General features: G+C 38.5%; 1 protein-coding gene across 1 annotated transcript in view; it reads left to right on the top strand.

Annotated features, from left to right (window-relative positions):
• Positions 1 to 15715, top strand: part of LOC306875755 (immunoglobulin superfamily member 3-like) — a 149016-nt gene that overhangs the window by 17612 nt on the left and 115689 nt on the right. The window contains exon 2 of the mRNA XM_079426474.1: positions 14494 to 14874. Coding sequence (XP_079282600.1) covers positions 14494 to 14874 — 381 coding nt within the window. The remainder of the gene's footprint in view (positions 1 to 14493; positions 14875 to 15715) is intronic.

Below are 15715 nucleotides of genomic sequence, written 5' to 3'. Positions count from 1 at the left end.
CGAAGGGGCCTCTGCTGTCTGACTTGGTTTAGCACCTCCTATGACATTTACAGTGTCTGTGCCTGCTGGGTTGAAAGATAAAGCTCTCGGGTAGTATTATGACTATATTGTAGAGCGAGAGTGATTTTTATGGTAATTGCACTTTCCTGGAGGGTGTCTGTGTGTGTCTGTCCTCGACTCTGTTTGATTTAAGTTGAGCACGTCCGGTGGATTTTCTGCCCCATGCTTGTTATCCTTCTCGGCCAGCCGTGTCTGGCGTCACAGGTGTTATTCAAGCGCAACGCACCACTTTGTGTGAGCACGTTTGTGCATTTGCTCTTTTCTCTCGTGCATGGATCAGATGCTGTTGGAACATGGCAAAGGAGGTTAACTAAGGAGGTTTTGGAGCTTGTATCATGGGAGCGTTTGAAGTGACGTGCACCTAAGAGGGAGTGTCTGACACAGAAACAGGGCTTTCTTTTTAACTTGCGTGAGTTATGGTGAGTCCCAGACACGCCGAGGTGCACAAGAAGTGGGATTATCCATAGCTGCTTTAAGAACATGGCGTCACATTATAATGAAGCAGTGAGATTGTGCCTCTGTGGAGGAAATGTGGCATGCTTCTCACGGATTAGTCCTTTATTCCCCTTATCTTTGTCGTGTGCATAATCCGCACACAGCCGTCCCGTGTGAACGTTTGTCCTGGTTCCCACTCTCAATGGGACGGTGGAGCTCCAAGTCACAAGCTAGATAGAAGGGAACAGTTTGATGGTGCAGATTTATATATGCAGCAGAAGCGGAGCAGGTGAAACTAGATATTAGATGTGGGTTAATGCCGTGTTAGGACAGGCAGCTGTGGTCAGAACGTAGGTAGAACGCCTCTGAGGGATTTAGGACCTCATTTTTAGCCTACGTGAACCGTCATTTCACTTTGAAGCCTCTCTGAGCCTGTTAAACCTCGCTGAAAGGGTTCAAAGATCTCTGAGACAGACACAAGCAGCGGGGATTCTCACATGTGGTCACGGGCTGAACGAACGAAGAGGGAAGAAAAAAGAGGGCTTGTAAGGAGAAAAAAAACACGGGGAAGCAAAACCGAGAGAGTGATGTTGCTCTGTCTGAAAGGATATAATATGGTGTTAGACTTCGTTTTAGGTTGCATCCGCTCCCCTGAACATATGTTTAGCACTTCAAGTGATGACATTTTTATGAGCAGTCGTGTGCGGACCTAAATTTGCCACAATCTTCTTACTGACTGAAGTCAGTCTGCTTACTGGCTCTTCAAGCACCAACAGAGCAGCTCTTTGAAGGAGTATATGGGTGTTATGTTCTTAAAAGGATAATTCATCTCAAAATGAGAAGTCTGTACTCAACCCCTTGTCTTTTGAAAACCGTATGAGTTTTTTCTTTTATTTGAACACTAAAGTAGTTATTTATGGGTCAATGACTTAAAAGAGTTCCCATGATTTAAAAATCTGACAAGTTCTGGCAAATTATGGAAAAAATACTTTTTGGATTTTAAGAAATTTATTGATGTTGGAGTAAATAGTCGTGAGAATCTCCAGGTCTCCTCTAAATAATTTTGTAGGCTATTTGTTTTTTTTTTGTTTTTTTTTTTGCATGTTGGTTGGGCCCTATGGTATTTGTTGGTTTTCTTATTGTGCTTTTTTTTTTTTTTTTTTTTTAAATAAGCAATGAAACATTTTGTTGTTTGTTTGATTTATTTATATATATATATATAGTTCTGACAAACAATAATAAAGGATCAGCCTAAAAGTTGTTTAGCCATTTTCTATATTATAATATTTTCTAATGTAATTTACTCCTGTGATGCTGAATTTTTTTTTTTTTTTTTTTTTTGATGAATAGAAAATTCAAAACAGCATTTAAAAAAAAAACTTTTGTTGTATTATAATTGTCTACGGTCACTTTTGATCCGTTTGATGCATCTTAGCCATAGGAGTACGCTGATCCGATATTCAGTATCGGTATCGCTCAGATACTGGCATTTTCTGCCAGATCGGGTATCGGTCAGATGAGACTGATCCAAATCCGATATTGTGCGTACATTGTGTTATTGTTAACCCCCACAAAAGCCACAAACACATTATAAAACACCATAAAGTTTTAGTGCACTATGTCAAGTATTCTGAACCCGTTAGATGCTTTAATGTGAGGTACAGATGAATATTTAGGTCAAGTTCATGTAAACCCTTCTCTCCGCTGCGGCTGTGTGTTATCCTCCATTCAGCGTTCAAACTGTGCCACGTTCGGTTACGAGTCAAGACGATGAAACTCTCTGCGAGATTATTAAATGTTCCTAGTATTACACTTGATCTGTAAATAAAGATAAAATTACTATCTTAGAGAGCATATATTCTTAACGAGCCGAATAACTTAAATTTAAAACTGAAAAGGCTCAAACTATCGCACAGATTGAATAAACTATGCATTAATATCTGTACTCTATGCGGTGCGCTGTGACTCAGTGTTGTTTCAAGCGCATCATTCTGCACACGGGGTGCACATAAGTGCTTTGTGCCACTCTGTATTTGAAGCCTTTCGTATCATAATACTTTTGCACAATGAAAGATTATTAATGGCCTTTCTTGTTCGTCTTTCTGCCTCATTACTGCGCTATACATTTAAAATGTTTTTTTAATTTTACAGTATGTGTATATATATATCTACATATAAATATATTACTTGTTTTTCATGAATGTATTTTACAACAATACAAAGAGCAATGTATATCATTTTACATTATCATTTTAGATTTAGTCCTACACTTATTCACTTATTTGTTCTCCACTAAATAATTTTTTTCAAACACAAAAATTCAACACTGATTTAAAAAAAACTGCCCAGGTATAGGATCGATATCGGTATCGGCAGATACTCAATTTTTGTTATCGGTTCTGAAAAAGTGGTATTGAGCCACCCCTACTTGGCCACAATACAATACAGATTGTGTCAAAGCAGCTTTACACTATTAAACGGGGAAAAAAGTGTTGATAATCCAAGAGGAATATGTAATCCCATTATGCATCTCACAGTCTCACTTTGTCATAAATTTTCTCTTGTCCATGAAAGTTGAATTTGGGATGTAGAGCCAGACCATCCATGCTTTGTTTCTGTGGTCTTCCCTTTAAGAACTGGTCAGACAGAAAGGCGCCGTGTTTTCTGTCCTACAGTAGTTCTTGTTTGCCCATCTAAACAAGACTTTCTTACTTGCCTGGCAGACAGCACTCCAGAAATGTATCAAATTGTGAAAACCATCCCACAATGCAATAGTACGCAATTAGAATGAGGTCTAAAACCGCTTGCATTCCTTAGGGCCTCCTTTTCAGAGTCGTGCTTATTGCATTTAATTCATTAAATAATATCAACAGGGCTGTTGGAGTTTATGGGGAGATTTTGTCTCATCTTAAGAGCCTTGAGCAGTGATGTTTCTGAAATGATGTCACACTCAGAATGCAAATCCCATTAAACTGCGCTTTTGCAAAAAACTGAGTAAAAAAAACAAAGAAATTCAAGATATAAAATGGATTTATGAGCTCAAGGAAAAATAAAAAAAGTATCCAGAGACTGAGGGCCCGACAAAACAGCACAATGAAAGCGCTGGAGGGGTGGGGAATAAAGATGGAGTAGCTTTGCATATATTGTAAATATGGCTCCACACACCCAGAAATTAATGTCTTGTATTTCATATCGTTTTTTCGACTGGCTCGGTGCAGCTCGGTGTATGAGGCCGTTCATTTTTCATTTAAATAGCCTTTCCGGGCATGTACGCTACTGCTCAGAGGCGCAAGTCCATTGACTGCCAGTGTGATGGAAGTGAATCGAAGACTGAAAGAAAGAGGCCAGCATGCATTAACTTAAAAAATGCTACTATGGTGATTTATTGATGAAGTGAATTGTGCCTAAAGACACACCGTTTGTCCTAATGTCTCACTTGCACATGCATTTTTGCCCCGACCCAGTGCCCGCAACCAGCAGCTTCACAAATTACATCCATGGTCTACAGGCAACGTGTTTTCTGACTGCTCTGTGGTCCTACAATCTTCTGATTCACAGACGTTTTACTTCCTTCATTATGAAGCTTTGTGTACCTTCCTGTGTACTTCCTGCTGGCCTGTTCTGTTCTCTAGCCTTGAAACCATGCAGCCTGTCTCCCCCTCAGGATGTTACATCTTTTTCTCCAGACTCTAAATCTGCATATGACCCTCTCGCACACCATGCTGTCCCTAGATTACCTCTCTGAATATAGCTCAGGTTGTCTCCTAATTTGAGCCTAACCATGCATTCTTCTCAGAGATTGTTCTTATCTGCCGCACGAATGAAATGCTGCTTTCCAAAAGAAGGCGTCTTAGAAGGCATCTCGTAATTGCACTGCATAGATTTCACCTTGGGATTACACCTATGATGCCTTAAAATGATATTAGAGCAGAGCCTTAAGACTGATAACTAGAGCTGTGCAATTAATCGAATTCAATTATCATGCGCATCTAGTCAGTAAAACTGGTTTCTTGATTAGTAATTAATCGGCATCACCTGCTTTCAAATGGAGCGGGAATTACTACACAGAGCCATAATTCACTGACAAGCTAGGCAGTTTCGTGTTCATTATCGAAGGCGATTCGTCTGCGATTATGAACGCGATATTCCCTATCTTGTTGGTGAACTACAGCTCTATGTAGTAATTTCCGCTCCATTTGAAAGCAGGTGATGGCGATTTACTGCCAGTCACTGAACAGGTTTTACTGACGAGATGCGCATGATAATCGAATTCGATTTAATTGCACAGCCCTTCTGATAACTATAATGATAAAGATATAGTTTTGAAAGTCTTTCTAAATGGGGAAAAAAAATAAAAATAGCAGAGTCCACAGCTATAACGATAACAGCACAGAGGAAAGATATCATCGATATCACATGCAGCATGTGCTTATAATAAACAGAACATTATTGTACTTGGTGTGGATGCTAATATAGATATTGTTATCTTTGTGTGAACGGGCCTTTAGTATGGTGGCCCAGTAGTGCACAACACAACTCATTGGACTAATTTTGTTGTTTTGTGCTAATTACGCAGCGTTGTGCTAATTTCGTTGCATTGCGGCTTGTTTCTGTTGTGGCTTCTTTCCACTGCGATGCAACTTGTTTCTGTTGCATTGTGACTTGTTTCCGTTGTGTTGTGGCGTCTTTGATTCCACTATTTTGTGCTAATTTCGTTGTGGTTTGTTTCTGTTGTGTTGTGCTAATTTTCGTTTCTTTGTGGCTTTTTTATGTTGTGTTGTGCTAAATTCATTGCGTTATGCTTTGTATACTGGGCCACTGTACATTAGTCTTACCACAACCCACTCACCAGAGCAACAAGCGCAGGATTCTCCTCTTCTGACATCCCCACAGAGCAGACACCAGGACTGCTGTGGTCATGTCTTGCTCGCTGAATGGTTTTGTATTGATCTAATCAAACCCAGAGCATGTTGCCTTACTACTCATTTCCTGTCCTTCCATTGGGGCTGTAGCCCACAGACCCCTTTCCCCAATTCTTCCTGCCATTGGACAGTTAAATAACTTCCATTCTTAAATATAGTTAATACTTTTTAGAAACCGATTCATCGCCACACACACACCAGTACAGCTGTGCCTCCAGCTGCTCACCCGCACACACACAGGAAGCAGTGTGCCACCCCCCCGTCTGCCTGTACTAAAAGGCTGGTGTTGTTTTTTACGCGGCACAGCTGAGGTGCTGACTGGAGTCCCTGTCCTGGCCTGGAAGAGGCCGCGCATATGCTTTTCTCTTTCACACACTCTCTCTCACACACGTTTACTTGGCTAATTGGGGGCATTGCTTATACTTTGTTAGCTAGTTATAAAAACAGAAGATTTTCTACATTTATTTTACACCTTTTGGAAATCTCTTCCTTTTTGTTCATTATAAATTTGTTTGTTCATTCTATTTTTTGTTTATTCATTTGTTTATTCTGTCTTTAATTTTTTTTTTTTGCTCGTTCTGTCTTTAGTAGTGGTCGACCAATATATCGCCAAGGCCGATAATTGGCATTTTTCAAATATCGGCATCGGCCGATAAGTTTTTCTGTTTGGCCGATGCGTTCGGGACGTTTATTTCGATGGTGCTGATAATGGCAGCGCCTGAGCGCACAGTGCTCACATTCTCCCTCTTGTTTGCTGTCATCGTTAACAGTTCTGACTAATACGGATAGAAGTCTAATAATCAGATAGAACAGTTAAACAAAGGAATTAAAATTTATACAAAGTATTGCTTTTTGTAACAATTGCTTTTATATTTTTAATAATAGAAAAGCAAACATTATAATACTTTCTCGCTTGCTGTCAGCATTCAGCAGATACACATAATTTAAAGAAATCTTTGAATGACTATTTAATTTCACAAACCTTGCAAACTTACTTGAATCGAGTTGAGATCTTGTGAAGTGTGCATGTGTATATCTTAAAATGAGGTGATAGTGAGTAGATAATGACATCTATTTATTTTTTTTCTTTGCTCAAATCTGTTTTTATTGTTTGATATTGTTCACTTTACATTCACTACAGGCTCGAACAGACAGCCAGCATGAAAGCAACCCCATTTGCATGTTTATAAAATCAGTAAGTCACGTGCACTGCTTATGTGTACATAACAAATAAAATTGGCATTAAAGAAGCCTTTCAATTCCAATCTGATGGTTCACGGTCAGGTCACATGGCCATGAATTGAACACCCAATCGGATCAAGGACCACATATCAAAGCCACCCAAATCGGATTGAAAAGATTGGATTTTTTTGTGTTAACACTGCTCTAAAAAATGAGATCTGTGTCACACAGACAAAAGAAATTGGATTGTGTGTTGCCAAATGCTGTGAACTTGTATTCCTTCTCAATATGGTCTCCTCTTCTGGTCATTTGCCTCGCTACATCCTCCTCTAATTGGCTGTGGTTTACCGCCAAGCCCCTTTTTTGCGCTCCTTGTGGGGACGTTCTTACACTCTGGCCTGCATCAAATGAACAGAAGCGATTTTGGTAATTGCTCCGCTGGGTTTGGAGTTTGTGATGGTGGTAATGGTCTAGGCCAATTTGCTCCGTGTGTGTGTCCTGTTAAACACCAGAGCTGTGCGTCTTTTGAGGGTTGTTGCGTTACTCTCTTGGGCCGTGGGACACGGCATCATGGCTTGTGTCTGACTACACAGCGGCTCCATTAAAGTGCTTTTGGACTCCGTGTGAGAGAGGCAATTAAAGCAGGACAAACAGCAGGCTTGGGAAAGTGGTTGTCTCTCATGTACCAGTATTTATCAGAGACTTTAGTGCTGACCAAAGACTAGACTGTAGTCTCCTCCTGCATTGTCTTCCTCACTCGTTCTTGTATTCTACCTTTTAGACAGGTTTTCTTTTGATCTTTGCAGCTTTGACCGCAGTTGATCTAGTTTGCTCTTATTCTTTGTCTATTATCTACTCGCATTGTCTTCTGTTTTTAACTGTTGACATAGTTTAAAGTGGTTTTGCTCTGTTCATTTGTTCCCGTGGGACTCTCTTTACAGTGATTTGTGTAGTAATAATTATGGTTGGGAACTGAGAACTAATTCCTATTCAGTGCTTTCATTTGTCAAAAAATACAGTATCCAAATGATTTTCAGTTTTGTTCATATAAATGTGTATTTTATTTTTCTGGGTTGCACTTTATTTTACAGTATGTGTACTTGAAACTATTTGGTTACCCAATATCTTTTTTTTTTTTATTATTATTATTATTTTATATATAGTTTAGGGCTATCATGCTATAAAAGTAATAAAGAAGTAGATTACTAAAATAAATGTTAAGGAACAAATCCCTTCAAGTCAAGTCAACGAAATATGATAGGATAATAATTGGCTCTATGTGATTAGTTTACACTGCTAATTAGCAGGAATTCCGATTAGTAATGCTGGATGAGAGAAACTTAAACAGTTTAGTTAGATTTATTGTTGTTTAAAGTATAAGGTTGCTCAGGACAATGATTTAGAAACCTTCATGAAATGTCTTACTCTCTCGTGCTCAGCACCCAGAGGACCGAAAGCTCCTCTTTAATAAAGTACTGTAAACTGGTATTAAAATGTATGAAACAGACAAACCTCTTATGCCATCCTCCTCCACAGGAGAGAGAGAGAGCGCACATGTTGTTAGAAACGGATGGTGTTTTATACAGTATGTGATCCATATTTAATGCTGCAGAGCTGATGGCAGGCCAGAGCTGGTTATTCTGGGGAAGTCTTCTGTGACCCACATGGAAACGCTGCTTTCATCAGCCGAGCTCAAAAAGAGGAATGAGCCTGACATGAATGTTCCAGCTAAATATCTCTGAAATGTCTCTGGATTTAATGTGTCATATGTCATAACTTCATCCTGCTGAAATCAGACTGATGGCTCATGGTCTAGCAGGCTGTCGCTTTCATCCGTTGAATGACAGAGCTTGTCACCCCAACCGTGCCAGAATTGCAAAATGGACCCTGAAGCACTTAAGAATCAAAACCCGGTTTGATCACATTTCAAAACCACATACTGTACTGTAAAGACTTTTCTTTGAAATGATGAGACGGTAGGGCTGCTCAATTATGACAAATCATAATCACGATTATTTTGGTCAATATTGTGATCAATTATTTAAAACTATTATTAGTGGGTCATATGACCAGAACTTTATTTGAAAGATTTATTTAAAGATAGTGATATATATCAAATATGTGTCCCTGGACCACAAAACCAGTCAATAAGGGTTAATTCTTTTCAAAATTGAGATTTATGCATAATCTGAAAGCTGAATAAATAATCTTTCCATTGATGTATGGTTTGTTAGGATAGGACAATATTTGTCTGAGATACAACTATTTGAAAATCTGGAATCTGAGGGAGCAAAAAAATCTAAATATTGAGAAAATCTCCTTTAAAGTTGTTCAAATGAAGTTCTTAGCAATGCATATTACTAATCAAAAATGAAGTTTTGATATATTTACGGTAGGAAATTTACAAAATATCTTCATGGAACATGATCTTTACTTAATATCCTAATGATTTTTGGCATAAAGGAAAAATCAATAATTTTGACCCATACAATGTATTGTTGGCTATTGCTACAAATATTCCCCAGCGACTTAAGACTGCTTTTGTGCTCCAGGGTCACATATATGTATATTTTCCCTGAATAAGGTTGCTAAGACATCTTTTTAGACACAGTTTAAAAAACAACACAAATCTAAATTATTTAAAGTAATTAAACTGCCATTAATAAAAAAGCAAAGGAATACAATATAATAAACAAATGAAACCGTGTGCTTTAAGTTGTTGTTTTTTTAATGCGAGTCTAAAGTGCTATTCAGTTAACAGCCTACTAGAGAAATTGGATAACCTAATGTAAATAAAACAGCATAGTCTTCACTGTAAGAATTAAACTTCCTTTGTTTCTTATTAAAGTTACAAAAGTCCTTCAGTCAAGAGCAGAGAGTGATTCTGAATTTGTCTTTTGTTGTTTGATTAATATAAAGCACACAGTCAGCAGCAGGAAAATGGCGCGCTGTCACTTTAAGAGCCGCACGTATCCAATTTACTGTCACACACGTATTTTCATTCTCAACTCTTTGTTCACTTCATAACTGACGACGTGAATAATAACGAAGTGCCTCATTTTTGCATGTATTTGACCGTTTAGACGCTAAAAGATGAATTTACAGGTCTGTTCCGTCCCTGAGCGCATACGCAATCTTCCCGAGGAACAGCGCAAGTTCTCATTCACGCTTTTAAAAACATGAATAAATCTAATCAACTTAAATAAATCAAGCATGTCCTATTTTGCAAAAGTCTCGTTACATGATTTTACTGGTTTGCACGCGAAAGCGCCGTGCTGGAAAGGGGGCGGAACGGGGCACAATCGTTTTCTCAATTACTGTATTTTCATAATCGTTGGAGGTCAGAATCGAAACTGAATTTCCATTAATTGCACAGCCCTACGAGACTGCATTGTTTACTGGAGGACATAGGCTAAATGACTCTGTGGACTCTGTTTAGGATGAGAGTCCTGCAAATCAGTCTAACAGATGTATGAACGAACTCAGTTGGAGTGCATGGTAAACTATGAAAGTCGTGACGTATTGTCAAGTATGGTGACCCATACTCGAAATTGGTGCTCTGCGTTTAACCCATCCAAGTGCACACACACAGCAGTGAGTAGTGAACAAATGCACACACACACACACACACACACACCCGGAGCAGTGGGCAGCCATGCTGCAGCGCCCGGGGAGCAATTGGGGGTTCGGTGCCTTGCTCAAGGGCACCTCAGTCGTGGTATTGAGGGTGGAGAGAGCGCTGGACATTCCCTCCCCCCACCTACAATCCCTGCCGGCCGGGGACTCGAACCCGCAACCTTTCGATTACGAGTCCGACTCTCTAACCATTAGGCCACGACTTCCCCAACTATGTAGCAGTCCGTACTCTTGCAGTGGTCTGTGCTGACAGGTGAAGTCTGGTTTTCAGGGGAAATGTCTCCCAGACAGTCTTTGAGTCTCAGACTCCTGAACAGTGGCTCTGAGGACTTTGGCACAGGGAAGCGAAACTTCAGCAGACAGACCAGGGGTCACATCTGCAATAAGGAAGATGCTTGAAATGAGAAAACCAAAAGTGAGGGTGAAGGGTCTGTGGGAATGTAAACAAGACAGAGTTAGTTTGGTGCTAGCATTAGAGATAAAGGTGCAGAATGCCAGTTAACTGACTGTCTGATCTGGTCAGTGATTGGTTGCTTTGCAGCGTATGAAGGATTTTTCTTTTACTGTAATTCCACCAGATAATATACACTTCTATTCAAAAGATATGCACTTCTATAATATTAAAAAAAAAAAAATTATTATTCTGACCAAGGCTGAATATTTTATTTAAATTGGCATTGATTTTTTTTTTTTTTTTTTTGTGTAAAATAGTAATATCCTGAAATATTATCACAATTTAAAATAATTGTTTTCTGCATATGTAATATTTTAGATATAATTTATTCCTGTGATGGCTAAGCTGAATTTGTTTTAGCAGTCATTACTCCAGTGTTACGTGAATGATCTTCAGAAAACATTCTAATATGATGATTTTGTTCAAGAAGCATTTATTATTATTATTATTATTATTATTATTATTATTATTATTATTATGAATGTTAAAAACAGTTGTGCTGCTTAATGTTTTGTGAAAATCATGATTTTTGATGAATAGAAAGTTCAGCATTTATTTGAAATAGAAATAATTTCCAACATTAGAAATGCCTTTACTGTCACTTTTGGAAATGTAATGTTTTAATTTATTTTATGGATATAAAATAAATCTTAGTAGAAATGTTTAATATGTATTGATGAGATAAAATACGTTTTTGTGAAGAAGCCTTTAAAAAGGTATTAGGAATTTTATGTTATTATAAGAATTATATTTGAAGCACATTTATTTTGCTTTGTTTTAGGAGTTATATTATAAAACAATATTTCACGTAATTTAATGCAGTATAGTAAGTTTTAAAAGTCATAATATTGGTAGTACTGCAGATAATAATAAAAAAGCAGTTTTTATCATGCCCATTTGTACATAATCTTCAATTACTTTATATGTCATCAGGCTTCCCATCTTTATAGTCAGTTATTGACTTGAAATATGCCTGAATGTGGTCCAGACCTCATGCCTGGCTCTGTGAGGCTAGTTTGGCTCTATTGTCGAGCTGTAATTCTGACTGAAGACAGAACAGTTTACTGCACATGAAGGTGTTTATGGGGAGCCAGGTTGGCAGAGCGTCTCCTACAGAGCCGGATGTCATGGAGAGAGAGAGAAACGCAGGGCATGACAAACATCAGATCACCTTGGGAAGTGTAAATTATTCCCATGTGCACGGTTGTGCCACAGCACAGCGCAGTTGAGATAACCCAGCTGTCTGCTGCCGTCCTGTAGAGCTGTATACTGACGTAGCACTAGGATGCTGTTTGTGTGGGGTTTTTTGAGTGTGTAGGAAAGCACAGGCGTGTGTGGGAGTACAGGGGTTACGAGAGGGAAGGAAAGTGATAAAAGCCACTTTCAGTTCACTACAGGATGGCCCGGAGATGCAGATGCGTGTGCATATTTAGACGTAATTAAATCACTGACGTCTCTTCTGAGGCGTGGGGAGCGTTCACCCACACACACTCACTCATCGTCACAGATCCACACCAGACGGGACGCGCTAGCAGATGGGCTGCATCTCTTTTCTGTTACAGATTGGACAATGACATCCGAGGAATGACTTTCTCGCTGTTCTCTCAACTCCAAATGTTCACACTTGTCTTCCTTTATGCTACGCTTTTGTCAAACTCAGGCAGGCTATAGGACGATGTTAGTTTATCGGTTAACATCTTTTATTCTGTACAGAACTCTCATTATTCTCACAAAGGTGTTGTGGCTGTCTCAGAGATGCTGTAAAACTTCTGAAAGTTTTACAGCATCACATACACATACATTTCTCTATAATAAGGATAAATGTTAGTGTTTAAACTGTCAGAGGCGGTTTATTTGTTACCTAAGTACAGTACAGTGTTTGTGCTCATGTTAATTAATAATAATTAAGGTAATACTTTATTTCAACAGTCCACTTTAGACATTTTACTAACAGTAAGTAACTTTGCAACTCCATGTCAACTAGCTTCTAACACTTAATTTTGATGGGTCCACAACATACAGCATACTGACCATAAGTACGTCCACTTATTCTGCTGACCCTAAACCTAACCTACTGAGAGTTAGTAGACATGTAGTTACAAATTAATGAATAGTTTGCACGTGTACTTACAAAGTTACTTATGCAAATATTTCAATATATATGTTTATATATGTATTTATAGGTAGATAATGCCTTTTAACAAAAGTCCAGATATTTTCTCCAAATATTCTAGAATATAAACGTAGTATGCTATAATTTTACAGGAAAATAACAACTTTATACACACACAAAGATGAATAATTGCCACTTTCACACATGAAACCCATTAAATTGTGCTAAAATTGCCAGATTACCTTTTCCAGTGAATATTCTGCATCTGCTATTCACATTTTGCTACCGTTCACTCATCTGCACCAAAATGCTGTTAAAATTTTATAATGTGATTTGTTTTCGGTCCTGTGTATTGCTTGTTTCATAAGGAGGCAAGTTATTTATTTATTTATTTCATAAATGAGACCATCTTTAGTTTCAGTAATCAGTCAACTAATTTCTTCATCTGCTCGCATGGAGAGAAGATTCTTCATTTCAAAACCTGTCCAATTCGACAGCATTATTTTCCACATCATTTCCCAATCCAAACATACCTAATGAACACTTAATTTAGGTCTGGGTCTCTTTAGGCACATCTCTTGCTAAGTGGGCTTATTTTAATATGTATACCTGAGCTGAGTGTGTTTACATGAACTCATTATGATTTACTGGCACTTTGACCTTTATTTGTGTTAATTGTAGTTTTTGATCGCAGCAGACACTAACCACATTTACAAGTACACTCTTTTTTTGTCATCTATCGTACAGAACCAAATTTATATCTCGTTTGCAGTTTCTAATAACCAAGTTGCACAGCCTGTATTTATCAGATAAAATAAACACAGTATAGCTTGATCTCAGCCAGTTGATCAACACACATCATTGCCATCATTTCTTAATGTTAAAGCATTGAGGGATAAAATTACAGTACGACCCTCTGTAATGCAGCTCTGAAATGAATTATTGTGATACTAAAAAGGTTTACTGTACTTAAATAGAACAAATAAACGATTTCTTACCAAGAGTTTGCTGAATTCAAAGGAGCGTTTATTTGTATATGTATTTGTTTTTTATATATGTGTATATATATATGTGTGTATATGTTTATTTATAGTTATTTTCAAAGCTTGTACAGTCAAAAACCTTCATTATTTTTTATTTAATTCTAACAAATAAGTTCTTGTTAAACTAACCAAAATAAAAAAAATATATTTAGCTTATTTCTGCACAGGAGAGACTTGTTTCCAAACAAAAGGAAATGTACCTGTATCGGCCAAAATGAGCCGAAAAATATCGGCATATCGGCAAAAACCTCTCTCAAACCGATTACAATTTAATTCGGTTTGGGCATTTTTATTCTGATTGAGGTGTTTATATGGTGCATTTCCATTCAGATTGAAACCGATTGCAATGCTACTTGTAACGCACCTGTGTTTCTTGAAAGGTGATTCTATCGAGTGGCTGTGTTTACTGTATAATGGGCCTCTTGGCTGAAGGACACTTGATTTCGTGACGTCACACGCACACAAACACACATTTCAAGCACTCAAAAGCTTGAAGGTTTTCTTATCAGACTTTTTATCGAGATTATAACTAGATTATTGGGAAGTACCTTTTGACTGGTGGTTCACCTGATTTAAAAAAAACAAACATTATATTTTTGTGTTTATATTGAATATACAAATTTTTGACCCATTCTGTCTTTCTTCCAGTGGTCTCATGCTCGGCCCAGCGGCAGGTTACAGTTCAGCCGGGGCCCTTGATCCGAACGGAGGGCTCTCACATCACCGTCTGGTGTAATGTGACCGGGTACAAGGAAGGGGTCGAGCAAGACTTTGAATGGTCCATGTACCTTTACACCGCTCCCGATCGAGAGATCCGTATCGTGAGCACGTCCCAGCACAACTACGCCTACGCCTTGTACGCCCAGCGCGTCAACAGCAAGGAGATCTACATCGAGAGGCTAAGCGGAGACTCTGTCCTGCTGCACATCACCAAGCTGCAGGCCACCGACCAGGGCATGTACGAGTGCTACACTCCCAACACCGACAGCCGCTACCTGGGCTCCTACAGCGCCCGCACCAACCTCACCGGTGAGCCCCTCCGAGCTCTCACTTAACCCTGATTCATAATGTAGTGTGCTTTCTACAGCACTGTGTTTTTGCATTCATGAGCCTTATTCAGACTGGACAGCTTTTCCTGCAGGAGGCTGGGTAGATGCGTGTTTCACAGATGCACTTTGTGATTTTATTCTCGTCTGAATCAAGCACATCTGTGATTTTCTTTCACAAGCTCGGTGCAAATTACAGAGAAAATTACCTACTGTTTTTCAGATAACTCTGGGGTCCTCTGAGAAATCAAATTCCTTCCGGATAGCAATGTCTGTGATTTGTGGGATATTATGATTATTTTTTGCTCCTCACAACTTCTTTTTAATGAAAGGTCCTCACGACCTTTCATTAAAAGCCATAACTAAAGCTGTCAGTCAGCACAAGGAGAAAGTTATAGTTACAGCATTGTCCTTGTATTTAGACCTTTTTCACCAGCTTTTTGTGTAAAATGGTTGGTGGTTCAAGCTCTAGTGACAGCCCATTCAATTTAAAAAGAGAATTAAATCAATAAAAGATTAAAAAGATAATTTTAAAAGGGAATTAAATCAATCCGAGACAACCCAGTCCTGTCTGAATCTGTACTTGAAATGTCAGGCATCATATGTTAATAATAGGGATGCACAATATATTGGAATATATTAACATTTATTCTATATAGTAGGCAAGGTTAAAGAAATTGATTGAGTCTGTGTGGAAGAACTTGACTGGTCTGCAGAAAGCAGCTGAACTCCTCTGGTGTGACTTTATATGCAGACCTTGAGCCAAAAACTCACCACCAAACACCAATGACTTGTATAGACACTATATAAGTGTTGGCACTTCC

The sequence above is a fragment of the Barbus barbus genome (genome assembly GCF_936440315.1).
Source record: "Barbus barbus genome assembly, chromosome: 10".
NCBI classification, from domain to species: Eukaryota; Metazoa; Chordata; class Actinopteri; order Cypriniformes; family Cyprinidae; genus Barbus; species Barbus barbus.
The sequence above is the reverse complement of the archived record's forward strand: the minus strand, read 5'-3'. Positions and strand labels throughout refer to the sequence as shown.